This window comes from Dendrobates tinctorius, unplaced genomic scaffold (assembly GCF_039654945.1).
Source record: "Dendrobates tinctorius isolate UK_male_01 unplaced genomic scaffold, ASM3965494v1 ptg000029l, whole genome shotgun sequence".
NCBI classification, from domain to species: domain Eukaryota; kingdom Metazoa; phylum Chordata; class Amphibia; order Anura; family Dendrobatidae; genus Dendrobates; species Dendrobates tinctorius.
In genome coordinates, this window is record NW_027361697.1 from 17256630 (window position 1) to 17278048 (window position 21419).

At 40.1% G+C, this 21419-nt stretch overlaps 1 protein-coding gene across 1 annotated transcript in view; it reads left to right on the forward strand.

Annotated features, from left to right (window-relative positions):
• LOC141085827 (uncharacterized) overlaps positions 1-21419 on the forward strand; it is an 82923-nt gene that overhangs the window by 42027 nt on the left and 19477 nt on the right. The window contains exons 3-5 of the mRNA XM_073571405.1: positions 2436-3379; positions 14862-14954; positions 20233-20408. Of these exons, the coding sequence (XP_073427506.1) occupies positions 2436-3379; positions 14862-14954; positions 20233-20408 (1213 nt within the window). The remainder of the gene's footprint in view (positions 1-2435; positions 3380-14861; positions 14955-20232; positions 20409-21419) is intronic.

Here is a 21419-nt window from a genome sequence, read left to right on the forward strand (position 1 = left end):
CTTCAATTTAGTTAAGCGGATCTCCCTTGTGGTTGGAGGTTACAACTGAAAATGCAGATTCTAAAAGGTTGGCAACATTAGGTCTGGTGTGAGCAATATTGGTGGAATGAATCAACATGAATATGAAGAAAGAAATGTCGTCCAATTTCTTAATTAAATCTGGTATCACCTCAAATCCTATAATTCTGTAATAGTGTGCCAATTCTCTGTTCTCAGGGGTGCAACACATTAAAAAATGGCCATTATTTTCCTTATTCCACTAATTAATATCTGCAGTGTTAGTTTAATGTGCTTTTGTTTTACAAAATTATTTCTGCCTGTAGGGAATTTTACTATAATTTATCATGCCAATCTGTTACACAAGTCATTCTTTTAATTTGCATCTTTATTAGAGAATTAGCAATGACTTTGCTTTGAAATTTAATTACTCTTAGTGTTCCCGAACAAAAAAAAAGAAGCAATTTGCCACTTTGTTGGTGAATAGGGTTATGTGTTAAAACGTCTTCAGTTTATTATATTACTCGCAATTATGTTGTAATATTACACTTTGAACAATGGATTCCATGCATTTTTAAGCATTTCCTTTCATAATGTGAATTAACAGAAAAAGATTAATGTAAAATTGTCTTCAATAAAACATAATCGAAGTCATGTTAAGAAAAGCAAAACTGTCTGAAGAATAATGGTTGCTAAATTGTTTTGTTGCACAAAATTCATCTCAAATTTGAGCTCACATTAGCCATTAGAAGTTACTCTAAAGGCAGGTGCAGACGGCTGTATAAAACATCGGATCACACTAGGACCAATGTTATTCTATGGGGCTGTGCACGTGTCTGACTTTTTTCATCAAGCCGAGTCTTTCCAAGGAAAAAAAAAATTGCAGCATGCCCGAGTTGGATCCGTAAATCAAATCGCACTTGGCCATGGATGTCGGGCATGCAAGGTGACCACAAGTAAGCCACATTCCAACTAGAGTCGATCTGGTCTCAGTCAATACATTTGCATTGAGCTGGGCCGTGCCCATCTAGATGGCACGTACATCCTTGTGGTCATGCGCCCCCCCACCGCTTCTGGTGCCAACCCCATAGACTCCTCATAGCACACAGTCAGCGCGTTGTATAGATTCACAAGTCTGCAGTCACCTAAAGTGACTGCGGACTTGTGGCTTAAGACCATACAACCCCATTAAGGTATGTTTATGCTCTAAGACTGGTTTCACACTTGTGTTTTTTTGCGCTGTATTTTAGCGCTAAAAAACGCATGCGTTTTTTTTTCTATATTTTGCATGGGATGCGCTTATGTGCACATACACATGCGTTTGTATGCTTTTTTACGTGCATGCGTCTTTTTGTGGTGTGCGCTCGGGCGCACAAAATGCATTCTGTTGCATTTTTTGGGCGTCCAACTTTCCTCAAAAAAACACATACGCGCGCAATGCGTTTTTTTACAGCAAGACACCCATTATAAGTCTATGGGTGCGCATATGTGTGTATTGGCATGCTCATGTATGCTTTTTTTGCGCATGCGTTTTTTTGTTGACCATTGGTTTGACAATGGAAATTAGGGGTTTGGGTTAGAGTTAGGTTTGGTTAAGGGGGTTTAGGGTTAGGGTTAGGGTTTGGGTTAGTATGGTTTGGTTAAGGGTTAGGGTTTAGGGTTTAGGGTTTGGGTTAGGGTTAGTAAGGTTTGGTTAAGGGTTAGGGTTAGTATGGTTTGGTTAAGGGTTAGGGTTAGGGTTAGTATGGTTTGGTTAAGGGTTAGGGTTAGGGTTAGTATGGTTTGGTTAAGGGTTAGGGTTAGGGTATGGTTTGGTTAAGGGTTAGGGTTAGTAAAGTCATGGTTTGGGTTATTGTGAGGGGCCAACTAATGTTGGAAAAAAACATAAACGCGGTAAAAACGCACTAAAAATGCATACAAACGCATAAAAACACTGCTTTTTTTCATGCATGCGCATAAAAATGCTTGAAAAAAACGCAGCATTTGTATGCGTTTGTACGCGTTTTTTCCATGCGTTTTGCAGCGGATCTTCAGTATATTACAAAAAATGTTTTTATTCAAAATCCCTTTCACACATTTCGGGAAAAAAATCCATATAAAAAAATGAAAGCACGGTGCACATTTCAAATCTTGTATCATACTCATACTTGCGCAGAATTTTATTGAGCATTTCAAAGTAATGAGTGTTTAGTAGATTGCATAAGGTGAAATCTAGAAGTAACAAAGATTCTGTCCTAATATATGTCGTAGATTTGTGAAAATTTTCTGCGACTTGTGACCCTACCCTTACTGTCCCTTCTGCTGCCTTAGAAAACAACGAGAGATGTAACCAACTTTTGCTAATCTCAAGCTTGGATAAACTGCTTTAAATTCCACGTTAATCATGTATATAACATATTGTTTATTTTTTTATTATCCATATGTTCTTGGACGGTAAGAGGACGACCTTTTAATTCGCTCATCTGGATCATCTAAATGGAAATGCAAACACCTCAATGTAAACAGCCTTGTTATATCCTCAAAGTTATATCTCAAGATTTCCACTGCCAAGAATAAAGCAGATGATAATATAATGCCCTTCACCAATATCCTCCGTGGTTCTATATTAAAAGGCACCAGTAACATTCAAGAAGATAAATCGAAGACAAAATCCTCTGGACCTTGTACAATGAAATATTCCACATCTCCGAAAGACATTAATGCTGCAGAAATAGGCAACAGAGTAAAAAGACTGTTATGTATCACGGATAATGTATCAAGCAGATACAAGCTGGATAGATCTCCTAATGCTTCTGAAGAAAAGGTCAACATCTCCACAGATCAAAGTGAAAGACAACAAATTGCTACTAACAAACCTGCCTCCATACTGTGTACAATCCATAACAATAAAGGGATCAAGTGCGAAGAAGCAGCTGGAAATCATGCTGCCAACTTAATAGAAAACTACAAGGATGCTATAGTAAAACTCAGAGGCCAAAATGCGGGTAGATCAACTTATTCTAATTATCCTGAAAATTTGGCAAAATCTTCCTTTCGTGGTCACATACAGACATGTATCTTAGAACTTTCCAATCAAAAGCTGGCACCACCTGTCAAGCTCCTCTCCTGCGGTGACAACAGCATGTTTTTGAAAAGTTCCAATGGAAAGATTAAAGGTTTTGAAGGTCAATCTCAGAGGGTTCCCAAAAGTCATCATCAGTATTCATTTCCAGCCAGTCCTGTCATTATAACGAATAAAATCTCTAGGACCGACAGTGAAAAATTTGTTTGGAGTCAGAATTGTCGTGAAAGTTCAAAATGTGGGTCATGTGAAAACACCACAAGACTTGTCAGGAGGTTATATCCAGCTTCATCGGGAAAGGAGAATTCCGGAAACAGTCAGGTGAGACTTTAAATATCCATGGATTAAAGTTCTTTTTCCAAACAGCGCCATAACTATCTCCTCTAGTTGACAATGGTATTGCAACCTATCCCTTCTCTCTTGAAAGGAACTGAGATGCAATACCAGACTCAACCCAGCTGTGGCACAGTTATTGGAAAAAGGCAGCGATATTTTTTTTACTCATGTATAGGGATGAGCTTTCTGATATTGAAATATCGGAAATCGGCCCGATATTTGCGATATCGGAAATTCCGATTTCCGATTCCGATATTTTTTTCACATCGGAAATTAGAAATCCCATAATCCTTCAGCCTCTGAGCCTCTAACCCTACCCCTAACCCTAACTATCCATAACCCCTAACCCTTAACCCTTACCACTAACCCTAACTAACCCTAACCACTAACCCTAACGCCTAACCCTTACCCTAACCCTACTAACCCTAAACCCTAACTCTAACCCTGCTAACCATAAGCATAACCGTAACCCTAACCCTACTAACCCTAACCCTACTAACCATAACCATAACCCCTAACCCTGCTAACCCTAACCCCTAACCCTACTAACCATAAGCATAACCCTAAACCCTAACCCTACTAACCCCTAATCCTACTAACTATAAGCATAACCCTAACCGTAAACCCTGACTCTACTAACCCTAACTAACCCTAACCCCTAACCCTAACCCTACTAACCCTAACCCACAACCATAACCCTACTAATCCTAACCCCTAACCCTAACCCTACTAACCCTAATCCTACTAACCATAACCCCTAACCCTATCCCCCTAACCCTACTAACCATAAGCATAACCCTAACCCCTAACTCTTACCCTAACCCTACTAACCCTAACCATAACCCTAACTAACCCTAACCCTACTAACCCTAACCCCTACCCTAACCCTTACCCTACCTACCATAAACCCCAACCCTACCCCAACTAATCCTAACCCAAAGAAAAAACACCGCTGTTAAGAAGATGGCGACCAATTTTCCTGCTACAGCTTTCGCTCTGTGCATTTTTCTAGCAATTTTTTTGCTTCACTGCCTCTGCAACCTCCTTCCCCATTATCCTGAGGTGTTTCCCCTCCATTTTATCCATTATATAGCACTGTAGTGGTCATTTTGTAATTCCCATTTTTTTCTCCCACTGACTCGCATTGATATCGGAAATCGGAAATTCCGATATCCGATATTTTCCAATATGGGAAATCGGAATTCCGATACGATATTAGGCAATATCGCTCATCCCTACTCATGTATAATCCTTTTAAAAGATTTGTATGTTTTTACAAATAATTTTCAATTGTTTCAATGCACAAGCTCCTATTGAGACTTATGTGTCTCTTTGGTCACAGACATGTAGTCTTGGAAAACTTCCTTCACTCTGCTCCCTCTTTCCTGAATATAAAGTAAAAGAGGATGAGTTGGAAGGAAATTAGAGGCGTTGTCCATGACTCGGTTATTGATGACTTATCTGTTGCATAGGACTTCAGTATCCAACATCTGACTCCCCCACCAATAAGCTGGTATCTATTCTACAGTTGTCACATGTAAGCAATCAACGGAGTGGAGCACCACAGCTTCATACATTGTTTAGTGGCCACTGCCGACTACTATAAGGGTCTAAAGGTCCGTACAGTCTTGATGGAACAGTCTATGATATTGGGAGATTACTAAATCTGAAAAAGCCAAGGTACCAAATGTTATTCTCCTAACAGTTATCTTTACTATGTCACAGTATGTACAGAATAAAAAAAGCAAAGTTTCCCCACTTAAGGAATTTTTCAAGCCAAATACAAAAAGGAACACATGTTCGGGCCCTCAACTGTCAGCTTTATCATGGCTGGTTATTAATAATAGAGGTGCCCGCATGCCATTTTATAAAATTATTTGGTAGCATAGCCTAAAACATTAATAAGAAAAGAAGGGTGAGAGCTCACCAAGATGTGCAGTGCATATATCCTGGTTGTATACTGTGTGATCCTGCTGGTGGAGAACAACAAATGGCAGGAGAATGAAAAGGAGTGCGGCACTTCCATCTGCTGATTTAGTAGAATAAGAAACCTTATTGGAATAACAAAAGAATTTTGGAATCCAATTCACTTGTTAAAATCCTGATGCATCTCTGGTGCACAGCGGTGCCCTTAGTCATAGCATGTAAAGCAGACTCCAGGGTAAACTATTTAAATGAGACCAAACCAATCAGGACATAGAGCTAAATACTGACAAATCACGAAACTCAGTGCAGGTGTGTAATGCAAGTAGGCTAGACTGAATACACATGATATAACCAATGGCAGCAAATGAGGAACAAAATAAACATATGCAAATCTAAATGCAAATCTGAAAAAGCTTTGATTATAAAGTAAGCAAAAAATGTAAAGAAAAGTGAAAAATAGACCATCTTGTGAAAATCAATAAATGTAAATGAATGAGAGTGGATCTGCAGTACCATATTGCCATATTGGGGTCGCTTCCCAAAAGATGGAGCTGTGCTGTTCTACTCTGAACTGATAGCATCCCGCCACCACCATGTTCGGGAACAGATGACTGGTTGGGGTGCTGCGTGTTGCACCCTCACTGATCTGATATTGATGACCTATCCACAGGAAATATCCACAAGAGGTCACTAGGACCCCCACCAATCCAGACTACTGGCTGTCTGATTGGAAAGATTGACACACCACTGCTCAATTTATTCTCCGGGAGAAAGCCAGAAAGAAGTAGAACGCTGTACTCTCTGATAGTCCCAAAGACGATTAATGGATTGGTGGGGTGCAAGTCCCGGAAGCGGTCCATTCAGATGGAACTTTGCAGAGCCAAGTTCTCGGGATCATTGGGGGCCCTAGCAGTCGGTCCCCAACTGATCAGCAAGTTATCATGTATTCTATGGATTGGTGATAACATATAAAGAAGGGAAAAATGGGGACGAGAAAATATAATAAGTAGAAAGGGGGCACATGGAATTGTAAATTTGGGAACTGTACAGGACATAAATCTGTGGATAGCATGAAAGATAATTCCTAATAAATCTGTGACAGACCTCTTCTCAAGGTGTAGATGATAATACCTATTTGGCTCCAGTAATCTATGCAGAATTGTCAGGTTCTCTCCCATCAGAACGGTTACGAAAATGTTTACAAAATTGCCATTTGCATATATAATAATAGTATTAATAATAGCTTGTTTTACTAGATAATTATTATAAAGGAAAAACAAAATTAGTCAGTGCTTTTATAAATTAATTGCAAAAGTAACTAAGTAAATAAAGTCACCCTACATTTCGGATTATCCCCTATTGCTTTTATATCATGGAGAAGATAATGAAATAGCCTTGATATTTCACTGAGTATCACAGATTTTTCCTTGTTAGGAAAAAAGGGGAAAGAAATAAGAAAATGCAAATATTATTTACATATTTAAATTGGTTTCCCATATTAATCTCCCGTGTGAACACATGTGGATCATGGATGTCAGGCTTAATACCAATTGATACGCTATGCGTCATCTTCCTCCTCTCAACTGGTTAGTTTTCTAGACATGGATTGAATGAGCGCACATTTAAATAATGAAACGAGGGAATACATTACTCGGAATCCATTGTATTCCACCAACTACTTTATCTTTGTGTTACATAAAGGATCTGAAACATCATCGTCATTGCCTTCCTTATTTTTAAATAAGAGTTATATTCCTAACAGCAATTGTGTATTTTTTTATTGTTGCTTATTAGTGATGAGCGAGTATACTCATTGATCGGGTGATCTCCAAGTATTTTGGGGTGCTCGGAGGTTTAGATTTCGTCATCTCAGCTGCATGATTTGCGACTTGTAGACAGGCTGAATACATGTGAAAAAGGAAAAGAAAAAGCACCACTGCAAAAAAAGCGCACACTGCACCAATTAAAGTGGCGACTGAAATAAGTAATTTTAATTGATACAAAAGAGTTATACACAATAAAAACATGATAAAATCACAAAACTATGGCATCCATGGTACCTAAAATGCATATCAATACAAAAGTGTCATACGTACAGGGCCGGCCCAAACGTATAGGCGAACTAGGCGGGCGCCAGAGAAAAAATAGAAAAAATTATAAAAAATCTTTTCAAAAGGCAAAAAGTTTTAGGGATGGAAAGAAAAGTGTGCATATTTAAGGGCAAATATGACGCAAGAGAAGTTGGTTGAATTGGCAACAATTTCGATAGAATCTGCAGCTGCTAAACAAATTAATCTCGGTGACTTAGTGTCATCCTTTTCAAAAAAAAAAAGGCAAGGAAACAAAAATTTTAATTACCTATTGTCGTTTTTGTTTTGTGTTATTGATTACTTTGTATATATTTGTCCTATACAACTTCTCAGAAGATTAAAGAGTTAGGAGAGAGTTAATTAATCATTGTTGTTGTGGTTTATTTTGCTCCTAAATTTATATCCCAAGTTTTCATCTACTGCCAAGAATAGTAGGGGCGCAACAAAATAGTTTTGCCTAGGGCACCGTAATCTCTCGGGCCGGCCCTGCATACATATAAGTACATATAATGTGAGCATATAATCCAGCGACACTATAGCAGTATACCTCCCTATTCCCAGGCTCATGAGGACTAAATAACCCTAAACAAAGCCCAGCCCATAATAAAGCAACCACAAACAAAATTCCATGTTATATAGTTTTCATGCTAGGACCCTAATAAGCCCAGATAGCAAGGAGAAGGGGAAAGAGAAGTTAACTCCACATGTCAGTGGTGCCATTACCCCACAGGTTACATCGATACGCGTGGGGTAATGGTCCTGGGTATGGCATCCGTGTATCTTTATTTCCATTGTGACTATTGATGGTCTTGGTGGCAGTTTTAGATATTGTTTTGCCTTACTACGTGTCCGGGCACCACTGACATGTGGAGTTAACTTCTCTTTCCCCTTCTCCTTGCTATCTGGGCTTATTAGGGTCCTAGCATGAAAACTATATAACATGGAATTTTGTTTGTGGTTGCTTTATTATGTTCTGGGCTTTGCTTAGGGTTATTTAGTCCTCATGAGCCTGGGAATAGGGAGGTATACTGCTATAGTGTCGCTGGATTATAAGCTCACACTATATGTACTTATACGTATCACATTTTTGCATTGATATGCATTTTAGCTACCATGGATGCCATAGTTTTGTGATTTTATCATGTTTTTATTGTGTATTAGGCCGGTTTCACATTAGCGCTTTTTAAGCGCACGCACGGCCGGGGGTAGCTCCGCCCCCGAGCCGGCTCTCTGCCCGGCGTGCCCGCCCCTTGCTTGTAGCGCCGCCTACTAGCGGACAGCGGCGCCTGCGATCGGCGCACCCTATCTTTATCATAGGGTGCGCAGATCGTGCGCAGGCCGTGCGCTAGTTGCGCTTTGACCTGCGCTGCGCACTTTTGACGGTGCGCCGTGCGCACCAAAATCAAACTTTTCGGATTTTGGCGCGCACGGCGCACCGTCAAAAGTGCGCAGCGCAGGTCAAAGCGCAACTAGCGCACGGCCTGCGCACGATCTGCGCACCCTATGCTAAAGATAGGGTGTGCCGATCGCAGGCGCCGCTGTCCGCTAGGAGGCGGCGCTATAAGCAAGGGGCGGGCACGCCGGGCAGAGAGCCGGCTCGGGGGCGGAGCTACCCCCGGCCGTGCGTGCGCTTAAAAAGCGCTAATGTGAAACCGGCCTAACTCTTTTGTATCAATAAAAATTACTTATTTCAGTCGTCACTTTAATTGGTGCAGTGTGCGCTTTTTTTTGCAGTGGTGCTTTTTCTTTTCCTTTTTCTATTGTCATTATTCCACTGCAGCGGCATCTGGCCATATCACTGATGTTGCTATCATGCACAGCTGAGTGCGCCCACAATTGTATCTTGTATTAGGCTTAATACATGTGGGAATTGCCTAACAAACAGGCATTCCACACATGTATTCACCCTGTCTACAAGTCGCAAATCATGCAACTGAGACGCCGAAATCTAAATCTCTGAGCATGCCAAAATACCCGGAGGACACCCGAGCATGCTCGGGAAAACCCGAGCAACGAGTATACTCGCTCATCACTATTGCTTATCAGTTTTGTTTGGTTTTGAGGTCTAGGTACAAAGCCTTCAATAGACTACAGCTCATTCATTTACTAAAGTTCAAAAGTGTCTATCAAAGTTGTAAATCTCCCTAGAACAACAACAGAAATCTGGTTCTAGAATGAAAGGTCATTTTCCTGAATAGTGACATGGAATAATTGCTGTATACGTATTCTTTTTTGGCACTAATTTTATTATTAAGAGCAATGAACTAATAAACATCTTTTTGCTTTTTTCTGTCAAATTAGGTCAAAAACTGTAAATTATTTTTCATTTAAAGAGGTTGTCCACTACTACTATCATTAGGAGACGTCATCAATGTCTGATCAGTGGGGGTGCGACATATGGTGCCACCACCAATCAGCTGTCCCCAGTGTCGACGTCAGCCAGAACTGCTCAGTTACGGCGCTGCACAGCACAGCTCGGCCAACTCTATAGTGGTTGCTGCCAAATACTGCCCATCCGCCCCTATACAAGTCAAAAGGTGGCAGATGGGAAGGACACGGCCACTTTAGAGTTGACAGAGCTGTGCAGCTCCATAACTGAGCAGTTTGGGCCACCGTCACCAGCACAAAGGACAACTTATCAGTGGTGGTGCCTGGTGTTGCACCCCACCGATCAGACATTGGTGACTATCCTAAGGATAGTCCATCAATGTTAAAGTAGTGGACAACCTCTTTAAGAATTTATAGGACTTAGAATTTCATGTTTAGTGTTTTGATCTTTTTAAGCTATAGGGTTTTTAAAGGAGTTTCCTCATCCTCTATCTTCAGGAGCACACTGCTCCCCTGCCTTGCAGCTTTCTGCTTGCCAGGAAACAATGCATTCTTGAAGGTGACAGTTCAGACCAGTGGCATGGTCAAGCCACAAGTCCCAATTGTGCGTTCTCCGGTACTGCCAGCAGAGACAGCTTTGACTTTGCAGTATTAGATAAGTGTAGGGGCACTGAACCTAGCATCTTTGCCAGCTTTAAAGCAGTGCTAACAACTATTCCGCTCCTTCCTTGGAAACTGGCCACCTTTGATAGACTGCAGAGGTGTCCAATAACTTAGGCAACGAACAGTCAACAATAAAAATGCAAAACCCTTCCATTCTTGAGAATGGAGAGGATGTTTAATACAGGGTAAATTACAAAGTTGCTCATTTATATATACACTTTTCAATTTTAGCATTTTACGAAGATGAGACAGCCAGTTTAATGATAAGATTCTGGATGCTTTCAACTTCCACTAATAGGACCTGATTACTGAATGCATCTTCCATTAAAATCCATGATTACTCAGTATACAGTAAGACTTTAAGCTCCCCCTAGTGGTGACTTCAGAAAACAGAAGTTTCATTATACTCTGTGCAGGGGATTTGGAGCTCTGTATCAGAAAAATGGAGCTCCAGTCCATGTTAATTTGGCATAGAATGCTGTATCTAACACTTAAAGGGGAACCTGTCACCAGTTTTTTAGTGTGTGAACCAATGCCATGACCTTTTTGAGCATTTCTGCTGCATTACTTAAATGTTTCCCTAATTCCCGCAGTGCTGCCTGTTTGCTCCCAAAAGACTTTCTCCAGCCACATGGCCAAAAGAGATCTTGCAAGTGCGCAGTAGCTCCATCAGCTAGCGCAAGCGCACTTTGCTCTGCCTACTGTGGGCAGAGCACATAACATAACTGCGCATGCGCCCGGGAAACATCATTCCGGCAAGTTGGTTTTAGTGAAAAGGAGCCATGGCGACATTTTCCAGGTGCATGTGGAGTCATGTTTTGTGCTCTGCCTGCAGTAGAGCGTGAGACAGCGATGCTAATGCACAGGTGCAAAATCTTTTTAGACTATGTGGATGACCCTGCGCGCATCATCCACAACTATCATAAGTGGAGGATGGCTTTTGGGAGCAAAGAGGCGACAAAGAGGACGAGAAATGTCTCCCATTGGATCGAACCAAATGCATTCACATAACGCGCGGGAGACAATAAAAAAGTATTTTCGGTGGTCTACATGGGGAATTAGGGCATGATGGACACACTTTAGTAGTGCAGTACATGTGCTCAGAAAGGTGTTGGTATTGGTTCACACACTAAAGTGACAGGTTCCCTTCAAGAAAAAAAAAATATATATATATATTTAGTTCAGGATATTTGTGTTTTTTGCTTTTTGTTTTCTCTGGTTAATGGTCATGTGTTAATATGCACTTACATTGTGCATACACATTAACTTACATTCTCAGTTCAGATTTGTTTTTTATTCATTTCATTGTGCATTCAGTGCATATATGGGTGTGACCGCCCTCTTTCTGAGCTGGGAAAGCCATCCAGTCTGGCCTAAGCTGTTACTAGTGGTTCAGCCGCTCGATCCTTGTTCACATTCACGTCACTTGGCAATTGAAAAGGTTTTAAATACTAGAGTAGGGACTGTCCCACAAGGGTTGCCGTGACGTGGCGGGATGGCTTGTACATTATGTTGATAAAATTATGCTTACTAAATACCCTTATTATTATTATTATTATTACCTTCATGCATTATTTGCAGTTTATTTTTTACTTTTTAGTTCAGGATATTTGTGTTTTTTGCTTTCTGTTTTCTCTGGTTAATGGTCATGTGTTAATATGCACTTACATTGTGCATACACATTATCTTACTTTCTCAGTTCAGATTTGCTTTTTTTATATATATATATACACACACATAGCCAAATTAGTTACAAAGCCCTCGCCAAAGAATATTTAAACATATGCATATATAAAAGTGTTAGATGACTGGAGCTCTGCTGGTGGTTCAGTAAATTAAAGGTCGTGTTTTAATGTAAGTATTGGCGAAAATTTAGAAATCATCTTAGGGCACAGTGCACCTCTAATGAATACATCTGCTGAATTATAGGCACTGTATGTTTACTTCAACGTCAAAACTCTGGTTCCTAAAGAAGAATGCAAAAAAACAAGACATACATAAAAAACTTGGCTTATTCTTTTATTTTTGCAATATAATATTTTGACAGCAAAAAGATTATTTCTGGCAGCGATTCTATCAGCATAACTGTCATAACAGTCTTGGTATTTTATGACCTACCATTCCCACTAGTGCAATAAGACATATTCTGAGCTCCAGGAAAAAAAAACTCTACAATTTTTCATGATTTCCTTTATTAAAAAGTGTAAAAGTGTTTCTGGAAACTTCCACAATAAGTATTGTTACCAAGTCCGCAAATATTCGATGGCCAATGGTATAGCACATAGAATTAGGAACCATGGCAAATATTTGGGACCACTGGACCATGCTCTCCGTGCTGTTTTTTTTAATTACTGGTCTTCTGCACAGTTTCTTGCCAACCAATAGAAAAGAGCATGGGACTATCCAGGGCCAGTATCAGTCGCACAGACAACCCCTATACATAAAAAAAAAAACGTTTAACGTTTTAAACGTTTAATCTATACGTTGGGCTGCCAATATTATCCAGATAGACAAAAATTCTATATACAGTGCCTTGCGAAAGTATTTGGCCCCCTGGAACTTTTCAACCTTTTCCCACATATCATGCTTCAAACATAAAGATATCAAATGTAAATTTTTAGTGAAGAATCAACAAGTGAAATACAATTGTGAAGTTGAATTAAATTTATTGGTTATTTTAAATTTTTGGGGAAATTCAAAAACTGAAAAGTGGGGCGTGCAATATTATTCAGCCCCCTTACTTTCAGTGCAGCAAACTCACTCCAGAAGTTCATTGTGGTCCTCTGAATGATCCATTGTTGTCCTAAATGACTAATGATGATAAATATAATCCACCTGTGTGTAATCAAGTCTCCGTATAAATGCACCTGCTCTGTGATAGTCTCAGGGTTCTGTTTGAAGCACAGAGAGCATCATGAAGACCAAGGAACACAACAGGCAGGTTCGTGATACTGTTGCGGAGAAGTTTAAAGCTGGATTTGAGTGCAAAATGATTTCCAAAACTTTAAACATCCCAAGGAGCACTGTGCAAGCGATCATATTGAAATGGAAGGAGTATCATACCACTGCACATCTACCAAGACCCGGACGTCCCTATAAACTTTCATCTCAAACAAAGAGAAGACTGATCAGGGATGCAGCCAAGAGGCCCATGATCACTCTGGATGAACTGCAGAGATCTACAGCTGAGGTGGGACAGTCTGTCCATAGGACAACAATCAGTCGTACACTGCACAAATCTGGCCTTTATGGAAGAGTGGCAAGAAGAAAGCCATTTCTCAAAGATATCCATAAAAAGTGTCTTTTCAAGTTTTCAACAAGCCACCAGGGAGACACACCGAACATGTGGAAGAAGATGCTCTGGTCAGATGAAACCAAAATCAAACTTTTTGGCAACAATGCCAAACGATATGTTAGGCGTAAAGGCAACACAGCTCATCACCCTGAACACACCATCCCCACTGTCAAACATGGTGGTGGCAGCATCATGGTTTGGGCCTTCTTTTCTTCATCAAGGACAGGGAAGATGGTTAAAATTGATGGGAAGATGGATGGAGCCAAATACAGGACCATTCTTGAAGAAAACCTGTTGGAGTCTGCAAAAGACCTGAGACTGGGACGGAGATTTGTCTTCCAACAAGACAATGATCCCAAACATAAAGCAAAATCTACAATGGAATGGTTCACAAATAAGCGTATCCAGGTGTTAGAATGGCCAAGTCAAAGTCCAGACCTGAATCCAATCGAGAATCTGTGGAAAAAGCTGAAAACTGCTGTTCACAAACGATCTCCATCAAACCTCACTGAGCTCGAGCTGTTTGCCAAGGAAGAATGGGCAAGAATTTCAGTCTCTCGATGTTCAAAACTGATAGAGACATACCCCAAGCGACTTGCAGCTGTAATCACAGCAAAAGGTGGCGCAACAAAGTATTAAGTTAAAGGGGCCGAATAATATTGCACACCCCACTTTTCATTTTTTGAATTTCCACAAAAAATTAAAATAACCAATAAATCTCGTTCAACTTCACAATTGTGTTCCACTTGTTGTTGATTTTTCACCAAAAATTTACATTTGGTATCTTTATGTTTGAAGCATGATATGTGGGAAAAGGTTTAAAAAATCCAGGGGGCCGAATCCTTTCGCAAGGCACTGTATCTGCCGAGACCTGGTTCCTACATAATTCTTTTAGAATTTGGTGATGACTGTTTTTGTAAAAAGCCAAGAAGAGTATTTCACAGTTGTTCCTCTTCCATGGCTGGTAATTTTTTTTTCAATAATATTAGGCCAAAATAGGTTTTTTCCATTAAAAAGACAGTATAGAAAGCTGGAATAAATGATGATTTTTTAAATTAATCTTTGAATAAGTGAAAAGTACAGAGCTTAGTACACAAAAATAGTGGGATGCACATATTTATGCAAAAACTAATAAATATCCATACTGCACCGATTCTCTTTGTAGGATGTTTGGGGTTTTCCTGCTTTTCATCCTTACCCTATGAAAACTCAATATAGTATTTCAAGCTCTTCAAGAGGCCACACTCGGAGTGGTAAGGTAAGGTAGGATATGCATAAATTTCTTTTTTTTAATTAATATACTTAAAAATTATTTAAAGCATGCGAAATACATACAGCACACTATGCCTAGTGAGGAAAGAGATGCATGGCACTGAGATTCTCGTTTTACCCTCCTATGAATTAATCCCTGTGTTGTGCACTGCCCCTCCGGGGCCATCATTAGTCATTGCATCCATTTTACCGTTACTTTTTCTTTAATAATGCTTCTAAATAACGTCTCTACAGCACAAATGCTGCTTATTGTGACCAATCATGAAGCTGTATTTTCTAGTTCCAACTCGCCATGCAAGAATTGCAGTAATCAAATAGAAGTGAAGAATTAGTAAAGACTGATAAATTGGATAGAGGTAAAACTGACCCTTTAAAAAAAAACTACGGAGATGATTCATCAAGACTAGTGTTTTGTACATCAGTATAAAATAGTATTTTATTTTGCATATTTAATTGCTTCCCTTAAGTTAAAAAGTTAAACTTTTCATTTATTTTTAGACCCTCTGATAAACATTTTACATCTTGCTCCAAGTGTCAGACTTTTCTCGTATACGTGCCTTGGCATGTCAGACTTGACATGTCAATCTCCACAAAGACAAATGTTACCTATTTGTCTCTCCCAGTGATACATGATAGATGTGAGGTCTGAGTGTTCAGGATTCTGCTGCCTAAACCGGTTGTCATATGCAAGCCCAGCATTATTCCTGGACTACTTTCTGCTTTAACAATCGATAAGGGATCTCTCCTCCCTTTGGCTGACAGACTCTAGTGCTGAGGAGTATGAGAGTTCCCCTTCACCTCCCCTGTAATGTTGCATTTTTTTCCATGTCTCTATACTAAGCCGGTGTGATCTGCCCTTCCCCATAAGACTGAGGTATGTGTACTCTTTTTAATCCCATCTATACTTTGGGACAGCACTGCCTGTGTGATCATCCCTACCTGAATACTTGGAAGTTTTTTCTCCCTTTCAACACTTTAATCATCCATGTATTAAGTCCTCTTCCTGTCTGATGGTGTTTCTACCACCCAAAGAAGGAAGGAGGAGAGCAGAAACATCCAAGACCAGTGGGTTGTGAGATACAGTATATGTAAGAAACAGCACTGCCAGCTAGGAGTTGCACAGCCTGTGTGATCATCCCTACTTGAAGGCTCGGATGTTTTTCTCCCTTTCCACACTTTCATCATCTGTAAGGTTCAGCCAGGACCATAGTCATAGCCGAGGACACCAGAGCTCTGGTGTCCTGGCCTCCACTCACAGAAAAATCACATTCACTATTCAGCATACCTGTGTCTCCTGGTTCAGCTCCTTCAGGGTCCTCCCTCTGCCTTGGAAGACTGTTCCTGAATAAAACCACATTAACTGAGACACACACTTTCTTAACTTTAACAAGAACGTCTATACTTGGCTCCTTACACAGCACTTCCAAAGACTTCACAATGTTTGCAGCAGGTTTCACATTGCAAGGCTCTTTCTCTTCCCCTGCTCTTCCTTCACGATTACACAGCATGGACCCAGTCTGGACCGTCTCTGACGGTTTCTCAGTTTCCTCTCCATTCAGCTCTGCTACGGTTAAGCATCCCTAGGTCTGTTTCACCCCAGACTCAAGATCATTGGTACCTGCAGTCAGTAGCCTGTGAGAGAGCAACCAGTTCTGATGCACTGTCTCCTGCGCTGGCACTGCATCTTCACTATCTGTACTCACTGCTTCCGTGGGTTCCTCTGGCCGTTCTGCCCCGGTCCTAAGGGTTTGTGCCCAAGTGAAGAGTTGCCACATTCTGGAACCACTGTTGGCCCCTAGCTGCACTGGTGTGCTGCTGTATTCTGCTATGCTGTGGTAGGCTGGGCTTGTCGCTTAGAACATTTCGTGACTACTGCAGCGTACTGGGCCTATAGCCCATATGGACCCTTCGGGCACCTCTGGCCCTCTAACCTGTTCTATCACTGTGCAATGCCTTACCAGCCCCGCCTACAATTAACCATGTACTAACTCTATTCACTACTTTAAACCGTGAGCACTAGGATGCCCCCCATCTAGTGGCCCAAACTATGAACTACATTTTCCCTGATATAACAGCATATATATACATTACACATCAAAACATTAAAGGTAATACATCTGATGATGTAGCAGTGTCAAGGTGGCATGGTTAATGGTAATACACATTATTGTGTAGCAGTACCAATAGCATATGCATTGAAATGAGATAAAAGACAAACAATATATCAACGACATTTCTCTATCCCCTTACACATCCATGTATAAAGTCCTCTTCCTGTTTGCTGGTCTTTCTAACAACCAAAGAAGGGAGGAGAGCAGGAACATCCAAGAGCAGTGTGCTGTGAGATACAGTATATGTAAGAAACAGCACTGCCAGCTATGTACAGGAGTTGCACAGGCTGTGTGATCATCCCTACTTGAAGACTCGGACATATGAACTTTTTACCTGTGGATTTTTTGCTCCTAATGCAAGTCTGTGGGGAATATCTGCCCATAAAATTCAGTATACCCGCAAAGGAAATTGACATGTTGCGGGTTTGAAAATGTGTAGCAGGTCAGTTTACGTCGAGCAAAAAGAAAAAAGAACAGTGGGTAGTAGATTTCTATAAATCCCATCAATTTTGCTGGAATTGTAAGATGCTGCATTTTTGATGCAACAAAAATATGCAGCGTCAAAAACTCACCAAAAACTCATCATAGGAACAGAGTCAAACTTTATGAAAACCACACATGTGCCATTTACCTTTTTTTAGTATTTGAGAAATATGAAATTACAATCCTTCTTCACAGGACAAGATCGAGTTCATGAAAGTACACTAATCTGCTCTGAGTTTACAAGCTATGACAATAATAGGAAAAATACCAGTAATGACAAAACTATGAGACACATAAAATATATATATATGTAGATGATAGATTTATATTCTGAAAATAATGTAAAATATTAATGAAAACATCTCAGCAGGTAAAGTATGTGAACAACCACATGTAGACATTTATAAATGAGACACGACCAGTTTGGAAGGTTTTTGTCTGTCGCAGTACAGCAACTTTACAATGGGATTTTCCAATGTGGGATTCCAGTCTGGAAATCCCAGTAGTCTAAAGGTGGAATGTAACATGCGCCATTTATAATACTAGTTTTTTCTTATATTGCACAGCGACCTCTCAGTCCCTGCTAAAATGTATTCAAGCGTAGATACAGTTGTGCTCAAAAGTTTACATATCCTAGCAGAATTTTTGCTTTCTTGGCCTTTTTTCAGAGAATATGGATGATAATCAATCCATTAGGTAATCCAGCTCAGGCAGACGCATTTCGAACCTATCGGTTCTTAATCCTTGCATTAAGAATCAATAGGTTTGAAATGCGTCTGCCCATAGAACTCTTCCCACTTTGGGGGCTTGTGACTTCTAAACTGAATGAAGTATTTTAAAGATTTTTTCTAATGAAATTTGAAAGTTTATAACAGACTGCCTAAGCTGGATTACCTAATGGATTGATTAGTTTTCCAGTTGCACTGCAGTTTACATGCTCGGAGTCCTGAATACTTGGATGAGTGAGCTGACTTTTTTGCTTTACTTATACAATATTTCTGTATTGTGAGTCATGGGGAAAGCAAAAGAATTGTCAACGGATCTAGGGGAAAAGGTAGTTGAATTGTATAAAACAGGAAAGGAATGCAAAAAGATATCAAAGGAATTGATAATACCAGTCAGCAGTGTTCAAACTGTGATTAACAAATGGAAAATCAGGGGCTCTGTAAAAATAAAACCATGGTCAGGTAGACCAAAAAAAATTTTGTCCACAACTGCCAGGAAAATTGTTGGGGATGCAAATAAAAACCCACAAATAACATTATTTGAAATACTGGACTCTCTGAAAACTATCGGTGTGGCTGTTTCAAGATGTACAATAAGGAGGCACTTGAAGAAAAATGGGATGCATGGTCAAGTCGCCAGAAGAAAGCCATTACTGCGCAAATGCCACAAAGTATCTCGCCTACAATGAGCAAAACAGCACAGAGACAAGCCACAAAACTTCTGGAACAAGGTAATTTGGAGTGATGAGACCAAAATTTTGCTTTTTGGCCACATCCATAAACATTACATTTGGAAAGAAGTCAACAAGACCTATGATGAAGGAACACCATTCCTGCTGTAAAGCATGGAGGTGGATCGCTAATGTTTTGGATTCCCATTTTGGAGTCCATGGATTCCGTGTGAGCTACAAAGGCACAGGAAACTCAGTCAAAGTTGAAGAAAAGATGAATGCAGCACATTATCAGCAAATACTGGAGGCAAATTTGCAATCATCAGCCCAGAAGCTGCGCATGAGACGTACTTGGATGTTCCAACATGACAATGATCCAAAATACAAGGCCAAGTCGACCTGTCAATGGCTACAGCAGAACAATGTGAAGGTTCTGGAGTGGCCATCTCAGTCTCCAGACCTCATTGAGTCACTGTGGTGAGTTCTCAAGAGCACAGCTCATGCTAGACAGCCAAGGAATTTACAGGAACTGGAGGATTTTTGCCAAGAAGAATGGGCAGCGTTACCATCTGAGAAAATAAAGAACCTCATCCACAACTACCACAAAAGACTTCAAGCTGTCATTGATGTTAGAGGGGGCAATACACGGTGTTAAGAAATTGGGTATGTAAACTTTTGATTAGGGTCATTTGGAGGTTTTGAGTTGTCATTATGATTTAAAAAGAGAAAACACAGTAGTTTGACACTAAATGGCTTCACCCAACCACTAACCATGAGTGGAGAAAAAGTTTTGGTGTTATCATTCATATTCTCTGAAAAAAGGCTAAGAAAGCAAAAGTTCTGCCAGGGTATGTAAACTTTTGGGCAAAACTGGATCAAGGATCATAATAGCACCAGAAATCTTGGTTCTGGTGATCTGGTGAAAGGGTTATTTCAATTACTGCCACTTAGGAAAAATCAATGTCCAAACATCGGCTCTAGGAGGTGGAACTGTGCTTCTGTAACTAATATTCACTTCTATGGAGAATAAGAAAACACTCTAGCACAACCCACTTACATGTTTCAGTTTCCCCACCTCTTCTGGTTGGTTCTTGAATGTTTTTGCAACAGTCATAAATGGCAGAAATAATAATCACCCTTTAATTTAATTACTGGTTTGCTTTTATTCTGCCCCTTACACTCCAGAGCCCTGGAGTGATTGTACATTTAAAAAAAAATGACCAGAACTAATGAATCGATATTTTCAGAAAAATGTATTGCTTTTACTTTTGTAGAGAAATCTGTCGGCACCAAGACTTAATTCTTCTGAAGGCCCAATGAGACGCTCATCTGACACAAGTAAGGATGTTGCGCCCTTGGGAGGCATGGTCACTGTAGGGCTAATGTTAAACGCTATTAGAAATGGACTCAAGCAGAATCATCTCAGACTTATGCTTGGACAATCAAACAGGTTAGTAAAATGATATATGTATCTATCTACTCAGTTAAGAGACGTCCATGGATGAAATTGAACATCATGAATGGCAGAAGTCCATTAGAGATGAGCCGAGTGATTCGTGAAGGACTAAGATCAAGATGAATTTTCCTGAAATTTGAGTTTCCAGGAGAATTTGAACACTTTGACATCTGATTTGCGATTCACCCAATATAAATTGTTGAGCAAGCTAATGTGTGGCTCGGCTCTCTTCCGAACAATGACCTATAGTTTTAACATCTATAGAATTATCATACCTTGTACGTTGGTGATCAGTCAGACATCCACTTTCCCAGTTGGCAGCACTCGCTTTCCCATAATGCTCTGCAGACTCTGTTTCTATCTCCAGATTCCATAGGCATATCATATTGAACATCACCGAAAAGTCACTCTTTTGCCTGGCATCATCGCTGAACAGGATAATGCAATTTTGTTAGCCTGTGCTCACTTTCCCAAAATGTCTCTCTCTTTCTTCTTTTCCTGTATTGCAGGGATATCAAACTAAAATACACAGAGGGCCAAAATGTCAAGCTTGGACAAAGTTGCGGTGCAACCTTGATATGTATTAAAAAATGTCTACGATTGAAGTTTTTCCTTATCAAATATAACAATGAATTTTTTTCATATGGAAACAAACTTAAAGGGGTTGTCCTACGAATGAAGTACATTTTATTTAATAGATCTTAGAACTAAATATTGGAATAATATAATATGTTATGCATGAGCAGTAAAAAGCATATGGCCCAATGGCCTAATTTAAACCTGTAATATAACCGGAGATGTGTACTACTATCCAAAGCCTCCATCACACGTGCAGTAGTCCACGGATGCCAGGACATCGGTTAGAGCAGCTTCACCAATGGTGAGGGGAGAGAGAGAAAGAGACTCGCCATCCAGGTGTAGAATGGGTTCAATAGCTAGTTTGTTATAACAAAGGATAAAAAAAACCTTGAACACAGATAATAGAGTATGATGTCAACAAAAGTG